General features: G+C 43.4%; 1 protein-coding gene across 3 annotated transcripts; it reads right to left on the bottom strand.

Moving 5' to 3' along the window:
• Positions 1-2090: 2090 nt before the first annotated feature.
• Positions 2091-21770, bottom strand: LOC311144097 (ETS translocation variant 5-like). 3 transcript variants are annotated; one of them, XM_084180067.1, is made up of 13 exons: positions 21641-21770; positions 19827-19960; positions 19342-19435; positions 19214-19261; positions 18354-18404; positions 15568-15691; positions 15135-15440; positions 13548-13849; positions 6666-6728; positions 6062-6130; positions 5509-5678; positions 5156-5257; positions 2091-4924 (listed from the first exon to the last, which is right to left on the bottom strand). In XM_084180067.1, exons 2-13 carry the CDS (start codon positions 19872-19874, stop codon positions 4688-4690), a joined length of 1614 nt encoding a protein of 537 aa, XP_084036193.1. In that variant the 5' UTR covers positions 19875-19960; positions 21641-21770; the 3' UTR covers positions 2091-4687. The 3 variants fall into 3 exon arrangements, with proteins under 3 accessions (XP_084036193.1, XP_084036191.1, XP_084036192.1); XM_084180065.1 differs by having other exon boundaries at positions 19202-19261; positions 21641-21743; XM_084180066.1 differs by lacking the exon at positions 21641-21770 and adding an exon at positions 20655-20669 and having other exon boundaries at positions 19202-19261.
• Positions 21771-27245: the final 5475 nt, after the last annotated feature.

The raw sequence follows: 27245 nt of genomic DNA, 5'->3' as shown, positions 1-27245 counted from the left end.
TAGTCTCCAAGATACACATGAACTAGGCCTAGTCTCCTTTTGCGATTCCCTATAGTGGCTTAGATATGTAGGCTAGTGTACCGGAATGTAGTCTGTTGTATAGATCGTCGGTACTCTCCTTCTCTCCTTTAAAACTGTGAAAATTAATCATTGAAACTTGACGGCTTGATAGCCTAACATCTGTGCAGTGTCTAGATTTTGAACTCACAGTCAGAAACATACAGTGGGGCGAGCATCTACCATGTAGCAGAGTTGATTAAATAAACATCAGTTAATGGCTGAGTGATGCTCCATACCATCAGGGCAGGCAGACTCACAGTGCCATTTGGGATGCAGACACAATGGGCTCTTAAGACAACCCCACTAGCTGCCCGGATGCAGTTGATCTAAGGGCAGTGTGAGTCCCTCTGGGACCCCCAAAGGGCCTTTAACAGCAATGAGAAGCACTCTTCTCTCTTTTCTCTGCTCTTCCAATCGATTGGGATTGAGCGAGAGAGATGGAGAGAGATGGAGAGAGCAGCGACCCAGACAAGTAGTGGAGGGCAAACCCCTCTCTCGCCCTGACACACTGAGCTTTTAAAGAGCCCTGGATTAACAAAGAATAAAGAGCTGGACACAGTTTGTGCTTGGTCTCTATCGAGAACACAGGATCTACATTTCCCTGTTTTAGCTAGTATGAGGAAAATAGTCACTATCTGTAAATTGCTCCTCTGTCCTAAACATGTTTCTGTAATCCTAGATTATGAATTATTTGTTGAGGTTTTACACGATTGTGATGAAAGCATTCATCTTTAATTCATAGACAAATTGAAATATTTATTAATACACAGGTTGCTTTTTTGTTGCATAATTTGTCATGTTTCTTTGCGTACTTCTCTACGTAAAATGTACAAATATGACATGAATATGCTAGTACTGTATTTAAAAAGATGGTATTTAAGACTACTGTATTGTAAACCAACTCATGAAAATGCATAATCGCTGAACAGCAGCTATTGTTTGTCCTTGTACAGGCTCAGGCTGGGGGAATGTCTTCCTACGCAGAGTTAAAAGTAGCCTGCTTGAGGAAAAATAAAATGACCACTTCCAATTTTCAAGAATTCTTCTGACATGTCATCATGCCAGCCTTGAAAAGGGCCAAACAAACTCACTGCCCTTATTCATTTCACTTATTTAACCAGTAACAATTGCCACTGCTTTCCAGGGAGTCCTGGTATATTCTTTCCTCAGTGTTGCTCAACCAGTTGCAATGGGAGAGTAGAGGGTAATCTTTAACAAAGGAAATATTAAACAGAGAAAAGGCATGTGACTTGTCAGTAATTAGCAAAGCCGAGCAGTGACCTTCAGCGCAGAACATCAACTGACTGTGGGTTAGTCCCAAATGGCAGCCTAATCCCTATATAGTGCACTACTTTTGACCAGGGTTCTGGAAAAAGTAGTGCACTATATAGGAAATAGGGGGCCATTTGGTATGCAGTCTGTCTGTGATGATGAGGGAACAGGCAGGGGCATCATGCAACCCAAAAATCTGAGGGGGCACAAAGTATGCAAGGATGGTTGGGTGGTCCGTAGTGGGGCGGTCCGTAGTGCGGCTACACCCCCTGTCCGTAAATTGGATAATTGTGCGTTTTTCAAACACCTGAAACAGCCTTTTCCCGCAATCTAGAGCCATAATCATTATGATTAATTCTATGTCAAATATGTATATTTTGCTGCATATCTAAGCATACCTCTTCAGCTGTCTGTATCCTCCTGACTGGTGGTTCTTTTGAAGAAACTAAATATGCTTCTCTGCTCAAATCTGGCTAAAAGATTGAAAGGAATGAGTCTTATTCAGTACATTTAGTTATTGCTTGATTTTCTAAAGTCTACCTACCTTGTCAGCAGGCATGGCAACCAAGATAGTAGGACAAGCTAGCAAATCTAACTTGATGGATAGCCTGAAATGGCTTCTAGTAGTAATAAAGGGATAATTATTTTATTTTTACAGGACACATTTGAGGGGCCACATGCCCCTGTGCCCCCTATGGGCATGACACCTCTGGGAACAGGGAAGGGAATGAGGACACAACAGACCAGACCACAGGATGTGAAGCAGAAAGGACATTTTATTGTACCCAGTACAGATCATTATAAACTCAGCAGTGTAAGGTACACGTTGTGAAGAGGGCGAGGTGAAGCCTATACAAGTGCAGACAACCCTTGGTCAGGTCAGGGAAAATACTATAGGTGGATACACACATCTCTTCATCTGAAATGACACCCTTTTCACTGAATATACAAACATTATGAATACCTCTTTTCATGACAGACTGACCAGGTGAAAGCTATATTCTCTAATTGAGATCACTTGTTAAATCCACTTCAATCAGCGTAGATGAAGGAGAGGAGACAGGTTAAAGGATTTTTTTGCCTTTTAAAACAATTGAGACATGGATTGTGTATATGTACCATTCAGTGGGTGAATGGGCAAGACAAAATAATTAAGTGCCTTTGAACGGGGTATGGTAGGTGCCAGGCTCACCGGTTTGTAAATAACTGCAACGCTGCTGGGTTTTTCACGCTCAACAGTTTCCCGTGTGTATCAAGAATGGTCCACCACCCAAAGGACATCCAGCCAACTTGACATAACTGTGGGAAGCATTGGAGTCAACATGGGCCAGCATCCCTGTGGAACACTTGACACCTTGTAGAGTCCATGCCCTGACGAATTGAGGCTGTTCTGAGGGCAAATATTAGGAAGGTGTTCTTAATGTTTTGTAAACTCAGTGTATATAGTAAACTACTTTTGACCAGGGCCAATAGGTCTCAGGTGTATTATTATTATTATTTTTTTTTATTTTTTTAATAGTCCACTATACACGGTAGGAACCCCAGCCATACTACCCCTTTAGAACTAAGACATTCTTGTTCTTCATCCTTTCATTCACCAAGAGTGGCCTCTGAATCACTGTCTGCAGTACTATTTGAGTCACAGGTATCCAGATTTTTTTAAAAGATACATACGTTGTTATAGGCAGAACTATACAGGCTTATACAATAATAAAATCAAACAGATGCAGACTTAGCAAAAATATATATTTATATAAGTTTGTATTTTTCCCATTTAATAAACAAACGTGAACAAAATGCAGAGTTTCACAATCTGCTTCTTTGTCCAGAGTAGAGTAAAGCGATATGTTAGTGGACAGTTTGTTTCAATACACCGTCATGCAAAGAGAAGCAGGGGTCTCTTGTTGACAACCTGTGATTGGCAGAAAGGAGTCCAGGGAACGGTGTAGCATTTCACCCCTTTGCATGCAAGGTCCTGAACGATGCCGTCCTACCATCCTAATGCATCTGAGAAATATAGTACACTCGCTGCTGAGGAAACATCAAGCACCCAATAAAATAAAAAAATTAAGATTTGACCTTTTTAATAATATAACTTTTTAGGCATGTATAAATTCAAAATCTCTAGGAAAAATATTGACTGAGGTGTCCCTTTTGGAAAATAAAAAGGATTCCTGCAGGGCCTAGTTTTTTATTTCTTTTTTTTTTTTAGAGGTGGAGTGCTGATTAGTCAGTTACAACTTTGAGGCAATATAAGGAGTGAGTTTATGAAAAATGGTGTGGAGTGTCACTATAAAGGAGAATGTCTGGTGGCTCAGAGTCTGCATCCAAAATTCACCCCATTTCCTTTATATTTCACTTATTTTGACCATAGCCTTGTGGGCTTTGTAAAGTAGTGCACTATATATAGTGAATGGAGTGTCGTTTCAGATGCAGCCACAGCTCTCGGAGAGGCTGGAGCTTTACGCTAGTAGGGCACTCACAGGTAACCTCAGCTAACCCAGCAGAACAGAACAAACATTAAATAATTACACTGGATAAAAACACAGCCGGGCCGGCATTAAACACAAACAATAAAAAAACGTAGGCCTCTGGTCAGAGGAATCCATCCATCTAATCTGAAACAATAGAATATCCCAGTGGGTTAGAGTACTACTAGGTCTAAATCCTTAACCAATTGTAGAAAAGCCAGCATACTAACAGACATTTCTATACTAAAAGACGTTTCTTAAGTCTACATAAACAAATAGGTGTGTAGGTTTGGAGTTTTTCTTTGCTGTAGTTTTTTTTGCAAATTAAAGTCCTTGCTTACACAGATCTTATTGTTCATATGTGGCAGAAAATATATAATTATGGGGGACGAAAAAGGCAACTATAGAATAGTGCTGCATTTATATATTTTAACTTTTAATATACTTATTTTACTCTTTTAGAAAAAAGGAGATTGTCAATCAGAATTGCTACAATTCTTGCACAGAGACCCATCTGGCAGTCCTCCGGCATGTTGTCATCATAACGCGGCCCCTGGGCCTCCATCACTTCCTCTTGGTCTCCATTGCAACAACAACGCCACCTCGCCTTAAGTCGGAGGAGCCACTGGAGTCCATTCCGCACTTCCACGGCCCCCCTCTCTCTTGGTACAGTAGATGATGCCAGAGAAGGTGGTTGGTGCAGGTTTCTCCTCAGTCGTTTCAGGGGGAGGGAGGGTTAAGTTAATCTGTAAGTTGGCAAGATCGGAGGAGTAATTTAGCGGTAAGAGGAGAGGGAGGTTTCGGGTTCAGGTTTGATCCAGTTTCTTGCTCAGCCTCAGCCGTTTGATCTCTGGGTCGGGTTTAGTAGTAGTAGGGGAAGTGTGTCAGTAGCCGTAGCCATCAGGGAAGGGCAGGCCTCCTACACACTGCTCCCCAGAGTCCACCAGGTAAGGGGTGTTCTTGTCGTAGTGGGTGAGGGGCAGGGTGTCGTCGTCCACCTGACCGCAGGGCAGGCTGTCAGGGTCAGCCTTCAGGTTGGGCCTCTGGTTGTCAGGGAAGGCCATGGAGAACAGGGCCTCAGGGTCACACACAAACTTGTACACGTACCTCTCACCAGCAACCTGCAATAGACCAATCAGAGGAGAGGAGAACAAGTTAGTTCGACCCACAGAATCAAATAGAACACAATAGTTAACATTATATTATACGTAACTAAGGTTAAACCTTGCGGACTGCAGCATCATCCCCCAAGGTTTATTCAAGTAAGCCAATAGCTAGCTTGCTCCGAAGGCGGCGTAATGCTGTTGCTAAGGAGAAATAGGGAAGGATAGAAAGGATTAACCTGCCTTTACCTTCTGCATGATGCCCTTCTCGTAGTAGTACCGCAGAGAACGACTCAGCTTGTCATAGTTCATGGCTGGCCTGTTCTTCTGGATGCCCCAGCGGCGAGCAACCTGAAGAGACAAGACAGAGAAAATACTGTCAGTCACAATGCCTGATTGAACATCTTAAAAAAAAAAAAAAATACGGTTTGAATAAGTACGCCAACTTTCAATAGCCTCAACTATTACTAGGACCAGGGCAAGGAACTGACCTCTTCAGTCATTGTAGGAGATTATCTCTCAAAATCCCTAAATATGTCATGTTTATCAATGTAAAATCACAATAAAAACCTAAATTAAAAAACAATATATTTCCAACGGACCTCTTCTGGCTCTATGAGTTTGAATTCCATGCCCCGGCCTGTCCAGGCGATGAAGTGACCGTTGGCCGGGTCGTCCAATAAGGTGACCAGGAACTGCCAGAGCTGCAGAGAGCCACGACGCTGGTAGGGAGGGCCGTCACGGTACACTGAGGGCTCCTGCTTGACCTTCCCTGTGAAGAGGGAGAGGGGGAATAGAGAGAAATGGAAAGAAAGAGAAGAGTGTCAGTGAGAACTGTACTCCACCACAGCTAGCTACAGTGTGGTGAGACATTTCTAGGAGACAGTGACTGAAGTGGAGCAGGCTGCTCATTTTACACCCGCCTGCCATCTCTGCTGCTCAAAGGAGACTTTCTCCAGTTCTTCTCTTTAGTCAGTGATGCAACAGACATCCTACAAATCCTGTCCTTTCAAATACTGCCAGCAGTGGAGCAGAGACTGAGTCCTCCATGTGCTGCTTGTAAAGCTCTCCCCCCAAGGGTGGAATGAACCCCATGCTGCGCAAAAAGCTCTCGCCCAAGGACAGGACCCAGGGACGTGACAAAGTATTTTTTACCTTCAAGTCTGTCAGGAACCACACAGGTATCTTCGTAGTACAGGTGAAGCTCTCTGTTGAAGGAGAAACCTGTAATATATAAGAGAGAGCGCAAGAGAGAGACATTAGCTAGGGCGTGGGAATACGACCTCCATTTTGCTGTGGAGGCCAGCTACTAATGTTCCAGGGGGACTAAACTGCTCACAAAGCAATATAGCCGGGCAGCCTCCCAAGAGTGGAAAATTCTGTTGTGCTAATATCATGCAGTGCTGCTGAGCTGTGTTGAAATGCTCACAGTGAAAACCTAAAACAGGAGTCGTTGATAGATGCAACATCCCGAGAGACGTCATTCTAATGTTGAGCTCTACCATCCGGCCTGTCCTATTGCCCAACCATGCAGCACTTTTCAACAGCGCAATAAGTCACAAGGAGGGTCAACAGCTACCAAGGGTTTGAGAGACTTTCCCTTGTTTTACTAGCTGCTATTCGCACAAAACGGACACCTTCCTAGTAATGTTTTTACTGCAAAAGCTCTAATAAATACGATTTCCAATGCTTTTATTACATGTCAAATAAACTTCAAACCACCCTCTGCTAAGATGGGAAAACTGTAACAATAACTTACTTTCATGGTTGTTTTGGTAGAAGGTCCCTGCTCTTCCAAATGTAGACTGACAGATAGGCACTTCTGTAATACAGAGAGAGAGGAGAAGACAGGTTAGTTACACTTACAGCCTCTTTCCATTCCCATACATATTAAACACAACATATCAACCTCTGCCATGAGTATATTTGGCCGCTGCTCTGCTCGCACGCTAGTAAAAGGGAGATCGTACATATTCCCTAGTAAAGGGAGATCGTACATATTTCCTAGTAAAGGGAGACCGTACATATTCCCTAGTAAAGGGAGAGCGTACATATTTCATAGTAAAGGGAGATCGTACATATTCCCTAGTAAAGGGAGAGCGTACATATTTCCTAGTAAAGGGAGATCGTACATACAAGCAGTATCAATTTACTATATGTGTGTCATTGGGATATGTTCGGTCTCTATTCCGTTTGTGAATTGTGTGGTGCGATAACCTAGTCAGGTTGCATTTGTGGTCCCACCCATTGACGTGGTTGGTGACATGAGGATGAACACTGTGGAACGGAAAGCTTTACTTTACTACTGTTCTACCTGCTGCTGCTCTTACACAACTGGCTTTGACCTAGCAACCAAACAGCTGGGCTGTAAATGTCCACTAGTTATCCCACCACATCTGTTGGAGCAGGCTAAGCCCAGATCAGAGCACACTACGCAGCACGCAACAGGCCTCGCATGTCCACTGAGCCCCAAAATAGGATTACCCGTCGGCATTAGGACAGGTTGGGCTTTCAGATATTAAATCATGACAATCAAGTTATGCCTCTGTCGCCCATGGGATCAAGCCCCGCCCCCTTTAACTTCTGTGGCGGAAGTGAAGTGTCCCCACCCTACGTTTCCTGTTCTCTGGTGAGGTGCAGATCTTTATTACACTTTAGGGCCATTTCTACAAAGCGTTTAATCTTGTACTGTCAACTCAAGTTTGGGCCTGTTACAGCATCATATGCTCTATCCAATTGCAACTCATTGGTTGTCTTAGATGGCACCCGATTCCATATAAAGTGCACCAATTTTGACCAGAACCCAAAAGTAATGCACTATATTGGGAATAGGGTGCAATTTCTGACACGTCCATTATCTGGTGAGCCATCCCGACCAGGAGAGCCAAAAGTCTGATGGTGACTGATGGTACAGTGAGGGAAAAAAGTATTTGATCCCCTGCTGATTTTGTACGTTTGCCCACTGACAAATAAATGATCAATCGATAATTTTAAAATGGTAGGTTTATTTGAACAGTGAGAGACAGAATAACAACACAAAAATCCAGAAATACGCATGTCAAAAATGTTATACATTGATTTGCATTTTAATGAGGGAAATAAGTATTTGACCCCCTCTCAATCAGAAAGATTTCTGGCTCCCAGCTGTCTTTTATACAGGTAACGAGCTGAGATTAGGAGCACACTCTTAAAGGGAGTGCTCCTAATCTCAGTTTGTTACCTGTATAAAAAGACACCTGTCCACAGAAGCAAGCAATCAATCAGATTCCAAACTCTCCACCATGGCCAAGACCAAAGAGCTCTCCAAGGATGTCAGGGACAAGATTGTAGACCTACACAAGGCTGGAATGGGTTACAAGACCATCGCCAAGCAGCTTGGTGAGATGGTGACAACAGTTGGTGCAATTATTCGCTAATGGAAGAAACACAAAATAACTGTCAATCTCCCTCAGCCTGGGGCTCCATGCAAGATCTCACCTCGTGGAGTTGCAATGATCATGAGAACGGTGAGGAATCAGCCCAGAACTACACGGGAGGATCTTGTCAATGATCTCAAGGCAGCTGGGACCATAGTCACCAAGAAAACAATTGGTAACACACTACGCCGTGAAGGACTGAAATCCTGCAGCGCCCGCAAGGTCCCCCTGCTCAAGAAAGCACATATACAGGGCCGTCTGAAGTTTGCCAATGAACATCTGAATGATTCAGAGGAGAACTGAGTGAAAGTGTTGTGGTCAGAGAAGACCAAAATCGAGCTCTTTGGCATCAACTCAACTCGCCGTGTTTGGAGGAGGAGGAATGCTGCCTGTGACCCCAACACCATCCCACTGTCAAACATGGAGGTGGAAACATTATGCTTTGGGGGTGTTTTTCTGCTAAGGGGACAGGACAACTTCACTGCATCAAAGGGACGATGGACGGCGCCATGTACCATCAAATCTTGGGTGAGAACCTCCTTCCCTCAGCCAGGGCATTGAAAATGGGTCGTAGGTGGGTATTCCAGCATGACAATGACCCAAAACACACGGCCAAGGCAACAAAGGAGTGGCTCAAGAAGAAGCACATTAAGGTCCTGGAGTGGCCTAGCCAGTCTCCAGACCTTAATCCCATAGAAAATCTGTGGAGGGAGCTGAAGGTTCGAGTTGCCAAATGTCAGCCTCGAAACCTTAATGACTTGGAGAAGATCTGCAAAGAAGAGTGGGACAAAATCCCTCCTGAGATGTGTGCAAACCTGGTGGCCAACTACAAGAAACATCTGACCTCTGATTGCCAACAAGGGTTTTGCCACCAAGTACTAAGTCATGTTTTGCAGAGGGGTCAAATACTTATTTCCCTCATTAAAATGCAAATCAATTTATAACATTTTTGACATGCGTTTATCTGGATTTTTTTGTTGTTATTCTGTCTCTCACTGTTCAAATAAACCTACCATTAAAATTATAGACTGATCATGTCTTTGTCAGTGGGCAAACGTACAAAATCAGCAGGGGATCAAATACTTTTTTCCCTTCACTGTAGCTATGCCCATATATTGATCAATGAAATGGGCACATGTAGTAGTTCCAGACAATCATATATATTTACAAAATTACTAAATATGTGACCTGGAAGGCAAGACAAATCAAAGTGACATAGTCATGTAAGAAATAGTCTGATATCAAACTCTTGGCTCAGGCCTCTAGGAGACATGGTACACAAACAGTGAATCCAATACAATTCTCTTCTCAATAATAGATTATCAGTATCTCCCCCCCTCCTAGGAGTCTTAACATGTTCGATACCAATGTCTAAAGTTTTGACGAGCATCCATGAAATGCGCAGCCACAGGGTTTCTCTGGTCAAGGGTCCTGATATTACTCCTGTGTTCTGCTATCCTTGTTGTTTTCAGAGCTCGTCTAGTTTTTCCTTCATAGCATAGACCACAAATACACTTGATCAGGTATATCACATTTTTTGTGGAACATGTAATGATGCCCTTAATCTTAATGGCCTTGCCCGTAATAGGGTGATTGAACATTGCAGTTGTTCGTAAAGTTACACTGGGTACATCCACCACATCTATAGTTACCGTCCGGCACATTGTCTACAGTCATGGTCAAAGGTTTTGAGAATGACACAAGTATTGGTCTTCACAAAGTTCGCTGCTTCAGTGTTATGAGATATTTTTGTCAGATGTTACTATGGTATACTGAAGTATAATTACAAGCATTCCATAAGTGTCAAATGCTTTTATTGACAATTACATTATGTTTATGCAAAGTATCAATATTTGCAGTGTTGACCCTTATTTTTCAAGACCTCTGCAATCCGCCCTGGCATGCTGTCAATTAACTTCTGGGCCACATCCTGACTGATGGCAGCCCATTCTTGCATAATCAATGCTTGGAGTTTGTCAGAATTTGTGGGGTTTTATTTGTCCACCCGCCTCGAGGATCGACCACAAGTTCTCAATGGGATTAAGGTCTGGGGAGTTTCCTGGCCATGGACCCAAAATGTTGATGTTTTGTTCCCCGAGCCACTTAGTTATCAATTTTGCCTTATGGCAAGGTGCTCCATCATGCTGGAAAAGGCATTGGTCATCACCAAACTGTTCTTGGATGGTTGGGAGAAGTTGCTCTCGGAGGATGTGTTGGTACCATTCTTTATTCATGGCTGTGTTCTTAGGCAAAATTGTGAGTGAGCCCACTCCCTTGGCTGAGAAGCAACCCCACACATGAATGGTCTCAGGATGCTTTACTGTTGGCATGCAACAGGACTGATGGTAGCGCTCACCTTGTCTTCTCCGGACAAGGTGTTTTCCGGATGCCCCAAACAATCGGAAAGGGGATTCAGAGAAAATGACTTTACCCCAGTCCTCAGCAGTCCAATCCCTGTACCTTTTGCAGAATATCAGTCTGTCCCTGATGTTTTTCCTGGAGAGAAGTGGCTTCCTCGCTGCCCTTCTTGACACCAGGCCATCCTCTAAAAGTCTTTGCCTCACTGTGCGTGCAGATGCACTCACACCTGCCTGCTGCCATTCCTGAGCAAGCTCTGCACTGGTGGTGCACCAATCCCGCAGCTGAATCAACTTTAGGAGACGGTCCTGGCGCTTGCTAGACTTTCTTGGGCGCCCTGATGCCCTACTTCACAACAATTGAACCTCTCTCCTTGAAGTTCTTGATGATCCGATAAATGGTTGATTTAGGTGTAATCTTACTAGTAGCAATATCCTTGCCTGTGAAGCCCTTTTTGTGCAAAGCAATGACGGCGGCACGTATTTCCTTGCAGGTAACCATGGTTAACAGAGGAAGAACAATGATTTCAAGCACCACCCTCCTTTTAAAGCTTCCAGTCTGTTATTCTAACTCAATCAGCATCACAAAGTGATCTCCAGCCTTGTCCTCGTCAACACTTTCACCTGTGTTAACGAGAGAATCACTGACATGATGGCAGCTGGTCCTTTTGTGGCAGGGCTGAAATGCAGTGGAAATGTTTTTGGGGGATTAAGTTCATTTTCATGGCAATTAATTGCAATTCATCTGATCACTCTTCATGACATTCTGGAGTATATACAAATTGGCATCATCAAAACTGAGGCAGCAGACTTTATGAAAATTAGTATTTGTGTCATTCTCAAAACTTTTGACCACGACTGTAGAAAGGTACTACATAGCACTGGTGGAAGATCAGACCTCGCCACCATTTGACTGATGTTGGGGGCGTGTCTGAAGACTACCTGTGGGGGTTCTTTAAACGTATTTTCCAGTTGTGGATCAGTGCTCAAGATGTGCCAGTGTTTTTTAATGATGTAGTCGAACTGTTTGCCAAGTGGGGAGTATTGAAGGAAGCATTGAACACGTTGGTCAGGAGGTCGGGGAGGTTTGGGCGTGAGGCTGTCATCCTGGGTCATGCAGCAATTCCTCTGGGTAACCCCGCTGTCTGAAACGCTCATCTAGATAGTCGGCTTTTTTGTCATGTTCACTCTGTGTACTACAAATCCTGCTTATGCGACTATATTGGCTGATGGAGAGGCTCTTTTTTAGGGGTGTAGGGTGGAAGCTGTCTCCGCGTAACAGGGAATTCCTGTCCGTCGGCTTCCTGTATAGGTCCGTGCTAAAGCCACCCCCTCCCTCTTAATGAAAATGTCAAGAACTTGTTTCATGCGCATTTGAGAAAGAAATCTACAAAAGCAGAAATATTTTCAGTCAATGGAGGCCACAATAAGTCTCCCTGGTGGCTTATCCAGTTGTTTTTGCACCCACCATGCGTCATGTCCGCAATGGTCATGTGAGGTGAAATGTGTATATTTTGTGATGTGAACTCTGTTTGTTTGACCTGACAAAGATCCGTTTTGGATCGAAACGTTGTAATAAAGCAGTGAATTGGGAGCTTTAACAGTGTACGGGCCTTCTTGTTCTTTACTAGTATTCTTTATTAGCCCAGCACCTGTTTTTAAGGATGTGCGTATGACCAAACTTTTCTATAGGCTATGCCCATATGCACATAAATCCATCCACAGAGAGAGAGACCGAGGCTGGCTAGTGAGCCTTTATGTTGACGTACGTATTTATAGGCTGTAAGAAGCTTAGCATTACATCACTGAGGATTTAGCATTACATCACTGGCCTCCCAATCATAAAGCTGAAAGGGAGAATGAGAGAGGGACCATGCAAAGCTGGCCTGAGCAGAGGAGGGAAGGAGAGGTGGGCGTTGGTGGGAGAGGGACAACAGCTGGGGTGCATGGGCATTGGGGTAAAAAAAAAAGTACACAATTGTACTTCTCTTGCAGGCTTACCTATAGGTACACAGTGTTGGATTGTGTAGCTAAGACTTTTGGGATGGGAGACAACTGCATCTGGCAATAAGTCAATCTGCATAAGTCTATTGCATTCATTTCAATGTAAATCTCAGTGCAGCTGGTGGAGGAGGATCCTTGTAGTGTACCGCATGGTAGTAAAGTTCATACTTGCATACTAACTCCCTCTATAAACACAGCGTAGTGTCACAAATCTATCCTAGGTAGATCCTATACTAGTGAAGTAGGTTTCCCTGAACCTGGCTGGGATGACGGACCTATTTACCTTTTGGCCGATGCAGAGTCTTAAACCGGGTACAGAAACCCATGAGTGTCGGAGAGCAGAGTGATTTAAGAGCCACGCGGTCATGTGTGTGTTACGAGTCCCGACACAGGGCTGTGCGAGGCAAGAGGGGTTTTAAGGGTTCTTTACAGTTGTTTGTTGATGGTTCTGGACTTTGCCGCGCTAAAACTAACAGCCGTGTGCCAGCGAGCAAAATCAACGGGACATTCCTCACCCTCTACCTAGTATGCGGGAGGAGACTGGACTAACTCTACCAGGACAGCAACCTGAATCAGAGAGCCCAAAGGTTGTGTCCGGTTTCACTATCCTCCTGTCCTAAATGCGCACATCCCTTTATGGAAGGAAAGGACTGGTGTAAGAAATAGGGTGGAAACTCGTGCTTACACCAATCCAATGCATTAAGAGGAGTGCACACTTCAGAAGAAGGGTAGAGAATTAAAACCCACGTCAAGACGCACACCCCTCAAATCCTATGAGAACCCTGTGGGTCAGCTATAACTTATGACCCAAGCCGCCTTGGGTTAGACCGATCCAGAGCAGCCTGGAGGTAGCCAGCCACTCACCAGAGTCGAAGCAGAAGTCCCGGGGCTCCTGCTTGATGGCCATGGGGTGGAAGGCAGCCTGAGTGCCCATGGAGGGGACACCCTCCTCGGTGTAGCGGGGGTCCAGCAGCTCCTGCTTGAAGCCGTGTAGAGGCACAGGACCAGGGACCAAGGGCTCAGACATCTGGCGGTGGTAGGGGGGCCTCCCGTCCCTGGGCAGGGTGCTGTGGCTGGGGGCCTGCTGCTGGGCCAGGAACTGGGGGCGAGCCTGGCTCTCAGAGGGAGGGAAGGGTAGACATGGCTCCGACATCTGCCTCTGGAACCTGTGGTGGAGGAAGACATGGGAGAGGGTGGTTATTATTAATGAAAGCTGTTGATATAGAAAACTGTTTGAACAGAGAGATTGAATGAAAGTTAAAGATTCTAATTAACTACTTATGGTTATTGATAAACTGTTGCTTAAAAATATTTAAAACAGATTTAGAGTGAATGGAAACTGTTGGTGATACGCTGTCTCTTATGTTAAAAACAGTTTAAGAAAGTGAGTCTCTTGAACTATTGATGAACTGTTGAGAATCCAGCTTTAGACCAAGACGCAGGAGCCAAATTGGCTCACTTATTGCAATTAAGCCAGCGAATACACGCTGTAAATGAGATGTTGGGGGAAGGTGTCACTAGCTAGCAGATTCTCCAGTGACAGTAAGACTCCCCTTTCTAGACAGAGCTCATTGGCTTGGACACCACAGAGACAAGGCCAATTGCTTCTGGCTGCACATTGGTTCCACATTACTGGCTGGTGATGAGATGCCCTGCATTCCAACACATCCGACCAAGAGTCCTGCCACAGGTGGGGGGGGTGACAGGTGGGGTGTAAGAGGACGTGGGTCATTCCCACGGAGGTCTGGTTTAGACAGTCTCCAAAAGAGGAGTCTGTCAGTCATGCTACCAGTGACCTGCCAACCGTGGACCTTCTACTCATCAACAACATAGGTGCACTTTTCCAAAGTCAGCATTAGTGAAAGGTCACAAGGCCTGATACTCTCCACTGGGCTTGGTGTTTAAATGGCACGGTGTGTCTCACAGGGAAATGGAAACATGTGAGCTCCTGTCTCCTTGAGATGTAGATGGGTGTGTACATTTAGAGCAGTCAACTTAGGGTCAGGAGTTAGTCGAAGTCGGAAGTTTACATACACCTTAGCCAAATACATTTAAACTCAGTTTTTCACAATTCCTGACATTTAATCCTAGTAAAATTCCCTGTTTTAGGTCAGTTAGGATCACCACTTTATTTTAAGAATGTGAAATGTCAGAATAATAGTAGAGAGAATGATTTCTTTCAGCTTTTATTTCTTTCATCACATTCCCAGTGGGTCAGAAGTTTACATCCACCCTGAGAGTTGATGATTCATCATGTAGAGGCCATAGAGAAGCCAGATTTAGACATCACATATAATTTAACAGTTCCATTACACGCCATGCTGTTCATATAAATATTTTTTTATAATTTACTGGTTTGTCAGTTATTTATCCCGGAAAAAGGGAGTTGTTTTCGGCGGCCATTCAACCTTAGCGAGAGTTTTTGCAGCACAGCATGGCAGGACCACTCACCTATGCTCAGGGCTGTAGGTGCCATCCTGACTGAGGTGTGAGGGTGGGCAGGGCACTGCAAAGGGCGGGCTCTGGCTGTGGAGTGAGAGCGGCCTCTGCTGGCTGTGGGCGGAGCCAACTGCATGGTTGCCAGGCTGGCCGTGCTGCAGCCCTTGCGCCTGGTTCTGATTGGGTATTTGAGGAGGGGGAGGAGTCTGCTCACTGAGTGGGTGTGTCCCTGGGGTGTTGGTAGAGCTGCACGGTGACACGGGTGTAGTGGGAGGGGTCAATGGCTTATAGCCCAAACTGGGTTTCCTCTCATAGGCACTGTAGAGGGAAGGAGATACAGACAGAGACAGACAGCTTGGGTCAGCATGGTGATAACAGTGGGCTCTTGTCATGTTGGTGTAGTGAAAGGTTACATGAAGTGTGTGTGTGTATAAACGGTCCACACCTGTAGCTGTAAAGGCACTTCTCTCCGTATGGCATGAGACTCCTGTCCTGGCTACAATGAGAAATCTCTTTGGAAGGACTCAGTTCCCGTTTAATCTTGGTTTGTGGGGGGCCATGAAACATCACTGAGGACAGAAAAAGAGTACGAGGGGCAACACATCAGAAATGCTGCAATAGCTAATTCAACCCATAAACAAAAGTGACAATCAGTGCTTATTCAATATCCTCGTTTATAATTGTTTTGTCTTCTCCCCCTCAACCAGCACTGTGAGCAACTTAACACCCATTTGTCACATGTTAATTGGGTTGACCCCACATAAAAGTGTACTATGGTATAAATATTTGTATTCACTGTAGTGTTTTTGCAGACTTTAAATCTGCAAAAACACTACAGTGAATACTGTAGTATTTACAGTTCACTATAGTATAAATACTGTAGTAAAATAACTGTAGTATATACACTATAGTAAGTAATGTAGTATTTTTGCAGATTGTAGTATACTGTAATATTTACTATAGTGTTTTTGTTTTATTGTCTTTGACATAGAAGTGGAGGATTTCTCCTTCAGGAAACCTAATGAAGAAATACTAAAAGAGCACATTTTCCATAACCTGTAAGTAGGTAGGACTAGGGTCTGAACGGATAGTACAGCGCTTCTGCTCTTTTCTATAACCCATAGGGAACACAATATGGTCTATACTTACCATGTAGGTTTCTCACTTATGGGTGGCACAAACTGATGTGGGGGAGGGGAATGGGCAGGGTATATGCAAATTAAAATACTGTAGTATGTACTATAGTATACTACAACATTCTATAGTAAGTACTACAAATGATCAAATTATAGACCTTTATAGTAAAGTACTGTAGTATTCTAGAGTAAACTGTAGTATTTTTTCATGTAGGACAGCCAAATATAAAACCTCCATCCATCCTTCCCCCATCAGTATCATACTATCACCACCGTCTGCACGTGACATCAAAAAGCGCCCCTTTGATTTCCATTAAGGACCCAGGTTGTCCCAAATGGCACCCTATTCCCTATTTAGTGAACTATTTTTGACCAGGGTCCATAGGGAATAGGGTGCCATTTGGGACGCAGCCCCAGTCAATACCCATGAATCAGTGTGGCCGTAACTCAATGATTTTCCTTCCCTCACTGTAACCATTAGCCCACTAGATCTCCAGTCCCACATCGGCTCCCATTTCCGGCGCCACATAATGGGCTAGTGAAACTGTATACCCGGGCGAGAGGAGTATCAGGAGCTGGCTACATCACCCTAACCCTGGGTCTGATGGACCAGGGACTGAGGGAGGGACAGGAGCGAGGGAAACAATAGGCACGTGAGCCCAGCTCCCTGCACATGCATGCTATAGAAGCCCAGAGCAGGGCAACATGCAGTAATGCTTCAGGAGAGAAAGAAAGAGAGAGAGGGGAGAGAGAGTGTATAATGGAAAATGGGAGATTATTAGGGCACTTTCCCCCCCACTCCTAGACAGGGGTTGAGATGATGGGAGGGCTAGGCTCAGTACAGTACAATGCAGGAGGAGTGTGTGTGTGTGTGTGTGTGTGTGCGCAGCGCATTGGCTGCCATGTGACGGCCGGATGATTGCAGGGAGGGCAGGGGCCACACGGAGCTGGTGAATAGAGGGCCTGTGAGAGAGTCTGGCCCCCTGCCTGGCTACAGGGGTTGCTGCCAATCACACACACATTATCCCGCACGCTTACACACGCACAGCTATGTCAAGAACTATACTGCAGAGACACCTCACTGAACAAACTATCGTCCTACAGTCTACTACACACACCCTAGCATGGGCCTCACTGTCTAAACACACGTGATTTGACAGCATCAACCTCAATAATATATTGCAGCATCTCAGCTTAGCGGTCATTACATTACAGCACGCTAGGCTACCAAGCAGATCAGGATCCAAACACTAACAAAGACTGAGAGACGCCAGCGACCACGTCCTGTCTCTGCTGCCACATCAGACAAAAACAAACTGGAAAAGACGCTCCATTGAACACAACTCAAATATTTCCCTTGGCTGCCATATAAAGGCTCTGTACACTGCAGACAAATGGGGGCTAGTGGAGCTGTACAGAAACTCTAGGAGAGGAGGGGGAGGGAGAAGGGCTGTGTGGACAGACTCTCTTTTGGATAGAGGTGGGTAGACCCATTCCAGAGGCTGAGGCTGGGTCTGAGTGCATGAAAGTGTGAAATCAGATGAGCTGGGCTCATGTGATGCCCCATGCCAATCGCCTGATTACACCCAAACTGGGAGGAGGGGGGAAAGTCTATTCCCAGAGGAAAGGGGGTTGTTTGAGGTAAAGAAGAATGGTGTCAGGACCTGGCAGAATGAAAGAAAGAAAGCAAGCAAGATCTTGTCAGGGGTTGTTATCTTAAAGATGATGAACCCAGTCAATGAAGCAGAGTAAAGACTTTTAAAGAACAAACTGAGTAAATAAAACTTTGAGGGCAAATGGCTCATTCAGTGAAGCAGTTTAATCCTGCAGGCCTAGGTTGTGTCAAGCACAGCAACATTCCCAAAATCAGATCTAGCTACATTGTGTGCTTGGGGGCACTTGACACAGTCTCTTGACATCTGCAGAATACTCAAACGTTTCACAAAGTTGTCTGGGAGTCAAAACAGCATGGATACCTAGATCCAGAAGACTGTGTACACACACAAACAAACAAACACACTTGGCTCTGGCTTTAACTGGATCCCTCCAGTCCCACATCCCAGCCTGGTATAAATAATAAATCTCAGGTACTCACAGCTATCTGACTGGAAATCTGGGACAAACTGTTCATCATCAGGCACCTGGGCTGTGGAGGGAGAGAGAGAGGAGAGTTAAACAAGTGGATACTAACTGGGCCCCTGCTGGGTGAACAACACTGGAACTGTCAATCTCGTCTTGGTATCGTGATTCAAAAACAGCCAAAGCTATTTTGTTCAACCCACTGGGGAAAAAACTAAGTTGGGCATTACTTGGGCACTTTAAAACAGGGACTATAATTGTCAATCTCAAAACAATGGACTAGTCCCTAATGAATACACCAGGAATACAAAGGTGATGTGGACCAAAGAGGGGAAACGGTCTATTAAGAAATTGAATGTTGACCATTTTAAAGGTGAATGTTAAAATTGAGTTTAAAGAAGTGTTGTTATAAGTCCAGAACAATTATTGCTTTCTCTTAGTCAGCAAAGTTACTCATTTATGGGACTTTGCTCTACTTGCTCTAATTGAGTGCACAGAAAGAAAACCGTAATATTTCAAATTATCAGCTTAGGTTAAATCGGTAATCTGCCCAATTTCTTGATGCATCTTAATAACCATATGTTGGGAATATAATTAAACCACCCAAGACATTTGACCAATTGTCTCACATTTCCCTTATTTTCTAAATATTAGCCTTATTATTCTGTATGCACTGAAGGCAGCTACTTCAAGGGGAATTGTAATACTTGTTCAAAGGTGTCAGATATGGATAGTTTTTAATTAACATGACCAATGTCTACCATAGGGCAAATTATGTTAGGTGATGCTGAGAGCAACAGAATACATCAAAAGAAATTCAGCAGAAAAAGGAAGCAATCAGTATCAACTCTGTGGTATACGTACAAGATAACTCACCTTCTGCAATCCAAATCTCCTGTAACTGGCTGAGGTCTTGGAAGAGGTCTGAAATAGAGACATTTTTTAAAAATATATTATGATATGCTGTGACGAGGTCACAAAGGGGAATGAAGTTGTCTAATTACCTTCCGTGTCCTGGGCGAGTTCTGTATCTACAAACTTCCTTTTCCTGTTGTCGATGACTGGTCTGCTGTATGGTTCCTCCACATGAGATTTCTGCTGCAATGATGAAAACACAACCAACATGTTAGTTAGTGCTGTCTGTCTCTCAGAGCCATTTATGTATGTAAATGGCTCTGGTGTGACTCATGATTGAGACAGAATGCCACGTCCCATCCAATCCACTTCTAGCTGGAAAGTTGACAAGCCTAAATCTATGGCTCTCTTCCAATATCCACATTAGAATAACATTTATAACACATGGCCAATACATTCTGCATTCCAAGTAGTATGGACGTGTAGATATTGAATTGGAGCGTATGATGACCATGCTTCTGATTGATAAAGAGAACCATAGAAATAGAATAAGTAGAAGCAGCATCCCCATTCAAGTCAATGGTTATAGTAATTATATTTATATGAAGATAACAGACATGAGGAGCATTCTTACATTGGGTGGGACCATAAATGGGACTTGCTGGTCGTAGAATCGGTCCATGTTATCTGGGTCTCCAAAGGTTCCCAGAAAAAGGTATTCGCTTTAAAGCGATAGCGAAAGGGTCACTTTATGTACTAGCTGTTCAACTGTGGACGAAAAAACAAAACATAACAGAAACATGTTTAGATCACAACTCTTCTTGAGTACTCTGGTAGTCACCTAGTTTATCCTTCACTCTTATAGACAGACCTGTAAGCAAGCTGACACCTTACTACAGACCTATCATCAGCACCCTTATAACAACCCCTACCCCCTCTTGCTTTTAAGTGAACATGCTGGTTAAGAGCAAGCACAATGTAAATACACTGTAGTTGTGTGACTTATGTAACTCTTACATAAGGCAAAACCAACCATCTGTGCAGGCGATTAGGAGACTGCAAACAATCAGCTAAGACTGAGCAGGGAAAACTTTCAAGGATGGGTCTTAGCCCTATACCGCTTTGAGGCATTTGAGGACACTGCACTGGGTGACCATGCGTTGTATGAAGCACATATGAGCTTCACTGTAGTGTTTTACCCCAAAACAACTTCAGACAATGGAGAACAGTATTAGACAAGACATAAAAAACAATCTATAAATAAAGTCGAATGGAAACGGCTCTTTACAATATGTCTCTATTCTGGAGCAAAATACTTGTAGTAGATACTGCCCTTTAAATATAAAATGTAGCGCAGCTGTCGTGTCCCTGGGCATAGCGCAGTTAAGTGCTCTAAAGGACGTTAAGGTGAAAAAGATAGAGAAAGACTGGGAATAGAGAACAGATAGTAACATTAGCCTACATTCCCTTCCATTCGGATACTCCTCGCGCTTTAAACCTCCTCAAGAGTGATACGAGTCAGTTACTAGACTTTAACCCCCGTTTACTCTGACGAATGAAGGCATAGCTGGCCAATCATTAAAGCGACACACATAGTAGCAACCCATTGAAAATATGTATTTACTGATGCATACAATGTGCCAGTCCAACAGTGTACACCATGAGGCATATTTTGACAAGTTGTGAAACCAGTAGCTTTAGGTAATGGCCCAGATCTATTCCAAAATAGCAGGTGATCACAATTTAGAATATTAGCCTTATAAATTACCATTTAAATTGAATTCACACCTTCGATCATGTAACTTCTGTACACACTCGCAAATGGAAAATTGTCGGCAATCAAAAAAGCAAGACAAATCATCCTTGACAATTAACGTTATACTATAGGCTAGAAAAACTGAAACATTAAAACACTATATTTAGGTTTCAAATAGTTACTGCAAAAACATCCTACAAAAAAATCGTAGCTATTTTATCAAAGCAATTGCAGTTAATAGGAGAGATTAATAACATCCTACCCGACACCTCTAGTACCCCCCTCTCCTCACTTCCCTCCCTCTTCACGGAACCCTTGTTTTTGTCAATGAAGTGAAACTCGATCCGTGTGGAACACAGAGAAAAAAAACCTGACCCCTCCATTCATAAAATCACAAACAGCCGATCGAACTCGGAGATAAGAAAACCAATATGCAGACTCAGAAAATGAAGTTACACGCAAATACACAGCACAATTTAAAACAGTAATATAGTGCATGACACAACTTAATACAAAGCGAAAGAAAATGGTTGCTAAAGTAAACGCTTTCTTGGAGAAGATGGCGATCCGTTTTAGCCCATGGCAGAGATCTACATTTGCTGTTGCATGCGCTCGTAAACTTATGGATATATTACAATGCTAGAGGCATATCTAGGCAAAATGAAAATAAAAAGCATTACTCTATTACTCACACTGTGCGTGTTTCAATTCCGTTACAGTATGGACAGAATGCAATAAAACAAATCCACAAAAGACACTAACGTCGTCTGTCTCCGCTCAATGATCAATTTATGCGGTCCGTCTGACTCACAAAACTTGACTGAGCCTTTAGTTAATGGACGGTTAGTTTTCCCTGGGGCTCGAGTAGGCTATACAGAGAGGCACACGCTTATTGGCTCATTGGCATTGTCCTTCAAGTAAGTAACCAATGGACATCTTAAACACTTTAATTATGCATGAAGTGCTGGAGGACCAATCGTAGCGCAGGTCCGTCCTATATTTGTGAATGGCTGGGTTTCATTCACTATTTTTTGAGTCATCACCGCTGAGGGACAGCTATATAATAAACTGGTAATGGACAGTGGAAATATGCAAACCGATGGTGGCGGTTTCCCTTCAACAAAGTGTTTGTGTGTTTGTTTTTGCCAATGACAGATAGTCATTTTGAAAAAGGATCTCCACAAATTGATAGTTTAAACCAGGTAATATTAAAATGATCGAACGTGGCGCAGTTTATGCACAGCTGCTATCCTGCTCGATCTGTGCCTTCACATAAGAAAATACATTAATTAATAAACAGATCATGGGGAGAAGTATCTTTGTCGATATTAGAATATCAAATTCAACGACAATGTTCTGTCAAGCCTTTATACAATTAAGAAGGGAGAGAGGCCTGTGCATCTTGCGGGATGAACTTAGGCAATATGGCACATTACGCACTGCAGAACATGCTCCGCAGCGGCATTCCATGTCAGGACATACATTGAAACATTTGATCGTGTGACCCATTGTCTCATGGCAGCTTTCATGTCAGCAACTGGCAATGTGAACAAAACTTTCAGTGGTTGGAAAAAGGCATGTGCAGTTCATTCGAAGTGGAAGTTTTTATTGTGGCTTTCCCCATTCTCAGTTTGCATGTTTGTTCCTAAAAGCAAGTCAATGTTTTTCAAATGTCAGTAAGTTCATGTTTTTCAAATGTCAGCAAGTCCATGTTATTCAAATGCTACTTATGTTTAAGTTGTGCATGCTACTTGAAATAAGCCTATAACCTTAATCTAGCTAACATAAATCAGGCCTATGCTCCAGATTGTACTGAAAACATAATCAACCACAAAACCACCCAGGATTCAATTCATTCCTTTTATCTTCAATCAATCTTATAAAACCTTACCAATTGACTAGGCTACAATGTAAATTACAGAAGTACTCTTATTACTGTAGATTTAATGTTATAATCTTATATAAACCCAGAGGGGAGCCACGTGTAGGCTACCCTGTGTGATGTCCAGAAATGAGTATGGTTGTCCGGACTGACTGCTGCAAAAATAATGTTGGTGACCAGATTGAAGCCTTCACATAAACTCAGCATAACTGAAAGTGTGAATTCTGATTTAAAATTCAGGTAGCTCTGTCCTGAACTGTTATTATCTATTGATCTTTTGTGTAAGTGTATGAAAGTGTGTATTATTATTTTAAAGTTGTTATTGTCTATTAATATTCTGTATTATGTCATGTTTGATGTTTTGTGTGAACCCCAGGAAGAGTAGTGGCCGCAGTAGCAGGAGCTAATGGGGATCCTAAGAAAATACTAAAGGAACTCGATAGATACAAAACTTCCTTGACATCCTTTCACTAGAGCTCTCCATAACTAGGTCCCCTCACAGCTGGATAATGTTACTGTAGTACTAAATAAGTGGATCACTCTCACATCTTAATCATTGATTGTCTTCATGGCAGTTATACCAAAGGGAATGTCTGACTGTCAATGTACTATTTCCAAGATGATAATAAAACTAGAAAAATCAGTGCTGAGGTCAACTGATGCTTTCCGCGACACCAGACGAGATGTGACTTGTCTTGCCTTGCTATTAATAGCTTCACAAAGTTTGTGTCCCAAATGGCACCCTATTCGCTATATAGTGCACTACCTTTGACCAGGGCCCATGACCCAGAGACCTATAGTGCCCTAAAGGGAATAGGGTGCCTTATTATCTCAGCTTGGTGTGGCGAAGAGAAGACTCCCAGCCAAAGGCTCCTCTGTCTCTTTTGGGCTTACAGTTGTATAATTAGAGTATGCATTTCAAATGGCACTCTATTCCCTATGTAGTGCACTACTTTTAACCAGGGCCCATATATAAGGAATAGGGTACCATTTGGGACTCCGCCAGAAAGAGCGCTTCTCTCCTCGCTCTCACTTTCTGCTCAAACGCCTGTCTCTGTGTCTCTGCTGGAGAAGAGTAATTAAACAATTACACACCGGAGAGAGGAGAGGGCTCTCCATATGTTAATGCATACACTCCTGACAGTTAGAAGGCCTTGAAAAAAAGAAAAAGCGCTCAACTCAGCACTCCAAATAGCCCAGCATTCTTAATGTTTGATTTATTGGGTAGTTTGGGGTTGTCAGTGCAAATGCCTGTATTTTAGATATTAAATGAATGTGAGGGCACATTATTGGGTTACTTAAGAGGTTAAGAATACACATTTAGGCTTCATAACTCCTTCGAAGGCTGTAAGGGGAAGTAAACATTTAGGTAAGTTTGGGTATCTTTGGCTCTAGGCTTCTTTGCTTTAAAATCATCAAAGTTTGAAACAATCACCTCAGACATAGGAAAAACAAAGCTGCATTTAATGGTGGGCTGGGACAAGAACAACCTGTGTATGTGAATGGGCCCGAGGTCTTGAGAGGGAAAGGAGCATGGCTAGAGGGGGTGGGTGAAGGAGCAGTGTGTCATGGGTGTGGTGGGGGATATGGGTCTTCTGCTGTTTGGTTATTCAATCACATTAGTCATTGGCCGTGTTCGAGCGCATCAAAACCGTGATGTATCATGGGTAAATTGTGACTGACTGACTGCTCTACAAATAATATTGAGTATTTATTTATGATGCAAGGTGATTTGTAGATCAGTCAATCTCGACTCACCTTTAAATGTTGAATGCTCCCATTGTCTCTTCACTCTGTTTGACAGTGATATGGGTCTGTTCGTTAGTGTGCATTTCACTGATTCAATATAGATATTTCAATATAGATACAGTAATTTTAGCAGTATCTCTGCTTCACAACAGTCTAAAACAGAAGCAAGTTATAACAGTTTTGCATTGCTTTGTGCACCTCTGTTCACAATAAGGATACAGAATATTTGTCTCTGTGATCATGTCATGATGAGTGCCCTGTGTTGAAACCTTAGCGTTCCTCCTGTCACACTAAGTGGTCCTTATCATCAACATAAAAGCTCTACGATGTCTGATTACATTTAAATCCAATCAATTTAAGTAGAAGACAGAGCCAGCTGTGTACGAGTGTGTGTGTGTGTGGAAATGTTGTAGAGAATAGAACAAACATCTCATTGGACCATATCACCAAAACAAAACCCAACAGAGTGCATAGCATATTCAACCTCTGTTTATTTGATAAATCTTTTGTCCATGAAAATGGATGATGCCAACATACAGCTAACAAACATACCGGCGAGGGTGAAAGACAGATAGTAGACGCAGCTAGGGCAGAAGATGAGAATATTGATTCACAGTCCTCTTTTTGTCCAATCACAGTCCGGAGAGGGAGTGGGTGGGGGGGCTACTGTCACTGTCTGCCCTTGACCCTCGTCGGGCGCTACAGGCATATGGATAGCTACATACCATACTGACCCTGAGGGGGTAAACACCACAGAACTAGAATAAGTAGAACGGGCCGCCCCATTCAAGTCAATGATGCAATAATGGGTGGACTGGCAGCCATTTTGAGTGTACCCATGAATTTAGCAGTCAAATTACTATTGTCAAATGTTCCAAGCCCGTTCTATTAATTATATTTCTATGGTAAACACAACAGGCCTATGGGTTTATAGATACATGTAGAACATCACACTCAGGAATGAAATGGACTGTATGCATGGCTCTACTGCATTTGTCCCGGCCACTAGTGTCACTCAATACTGTTAGTTAATCTGCCCATGCCTAAGAATAGGATTGCACCAACGACAGTGACAGTACGATAAACCTCACTGCCTCTGTGAGTCTATGAAGGTGGAAATAAAACAAGGTCGGAGGCAGGAGGGACAGTGGAGACAAGAGGACAATAGTTACACATGGGGAGGATGGTGACGAAGACTGTCTTAGGCTCCATTCCAATAATCCAAACTGAAATACTACTTAAAATGCAGCAACGTATTGGCCATATTCTAAATGGTATGCTTGAGTGGATATGGGAGCCTTTTTTGTGCCTGGTTGTCTCAATTCAGTGGAAGAGTGTAGATATGTTATAGTGATTAATTAACTACACAATCCTAATTGTAATAGACTGTGTATATTATCATCATAATTGGTTTATTTGATATACCACAAACAACCCCCTTTAACCACCACTCAAACTCCCCCCTCTAGGTCACCTCAGAGGTAGCCTCTGCCAAGTCCCCAACAACTGGATGTTCCAGTTTTCAGGGGAAATGAAAAGAGAGCCTGTGACGCGACTTCCACTTTTGGACATTAACAAGACGACACTCTTAACTCCTCCTCCACATTTACTGGATTGGTTGAACAGTGCAGAAGAGAACCTCCCCTGACAGCATTTTCTTCTCGTCAAGACCAGTATGTACGGGATCTAGTTTCAGGCGTTTCTTTTACACCTACTACGTTAGGTTACCTCAGAGGCAGTGTGGTTTCAACAAGTCACATCACATCATGATCCTCATGTACATCAACAAAGACAGCAGCCACAGCCACACACTATGGCTATGTTTATAACAGTGGATGCGGTGCAGTACATAGAAATCCATGCTGCAACACGGTGGACGACTTACTGGTGTCGTCCCAAACGGCACCCTATTCCCTATATAGTACACTACTTTTGACCAGGACCTGCAAAGGGACACTGTCTGTCAACAAGATAATGGATGGCCTCACACCGGTCCTCCTACTTTCTTTTATGATGGACAGAGGCCACATTCTACAGACGTCGTTGACAACCTGGGCTAAACCAAATCCTCTTAGAAGTGGGTGTAGGTGGAAGTGGAAGTGGACCACCACCATAGGCAGTGATGGTACAGACCAGGCGGGTGGTTGGTGATGGCATTGAGTTATTGCAACACAGAGACAGAGGAGTTAATCATCATCATTCTTTTACTTGTTTCTATAATTTTCTTTACTCCTTCTAAGTCAGTGGCTTGTATTGCAAGTGTGCTGTTGTTGTGTCCTGGCAGAGAAAGCACGAGAGAGCCACTCTTTTTGTTTGTTTGTTAGTTAAGGCTATTGATCATTTCTGATGTCCGGATTGGAGATGGTAACTGGTGAATGACACAAACATTGAGGATGGTTGTTGTGATGTTGTGTCGGCGTCTCTCTTCCATCTCCTGATGATGAATCACAAAATGGTCGCTTGGCAATGGTGTACATTTCTCCTGCAAAGTCTCTCTCTATTTGACCAAGACAAGCCATCACTGTCCTGTTCTAGCACAGAAGTATCAACATGCTATGATAGCTACCAACAGGGAAAGACAAAAGTAAATACACAAGGTCAAGGGTTTTTAAGCAAAGGATTGGTTGGGGGTGTTGAATAGCTAATATGACCCGACAGCAGGACAG

This window comes from Coregonus lavaretus, assembly GCF_964263955.1.
Source record: "Coregonus lavaretus genome assembly, chromosome: 16".
In the NCBI taxonomy this organism is placed as follows: Eukaryota; Metazoa; Chordata; class Actinopteri; order Salmoniformes; family Salmonidae; genus Coregonus; species Coregonus lavaretus.
Note: the sequence above shows the minus strand (reverse complement) of the source record. Positions and strands in the feature narration are given on the sequence as shown.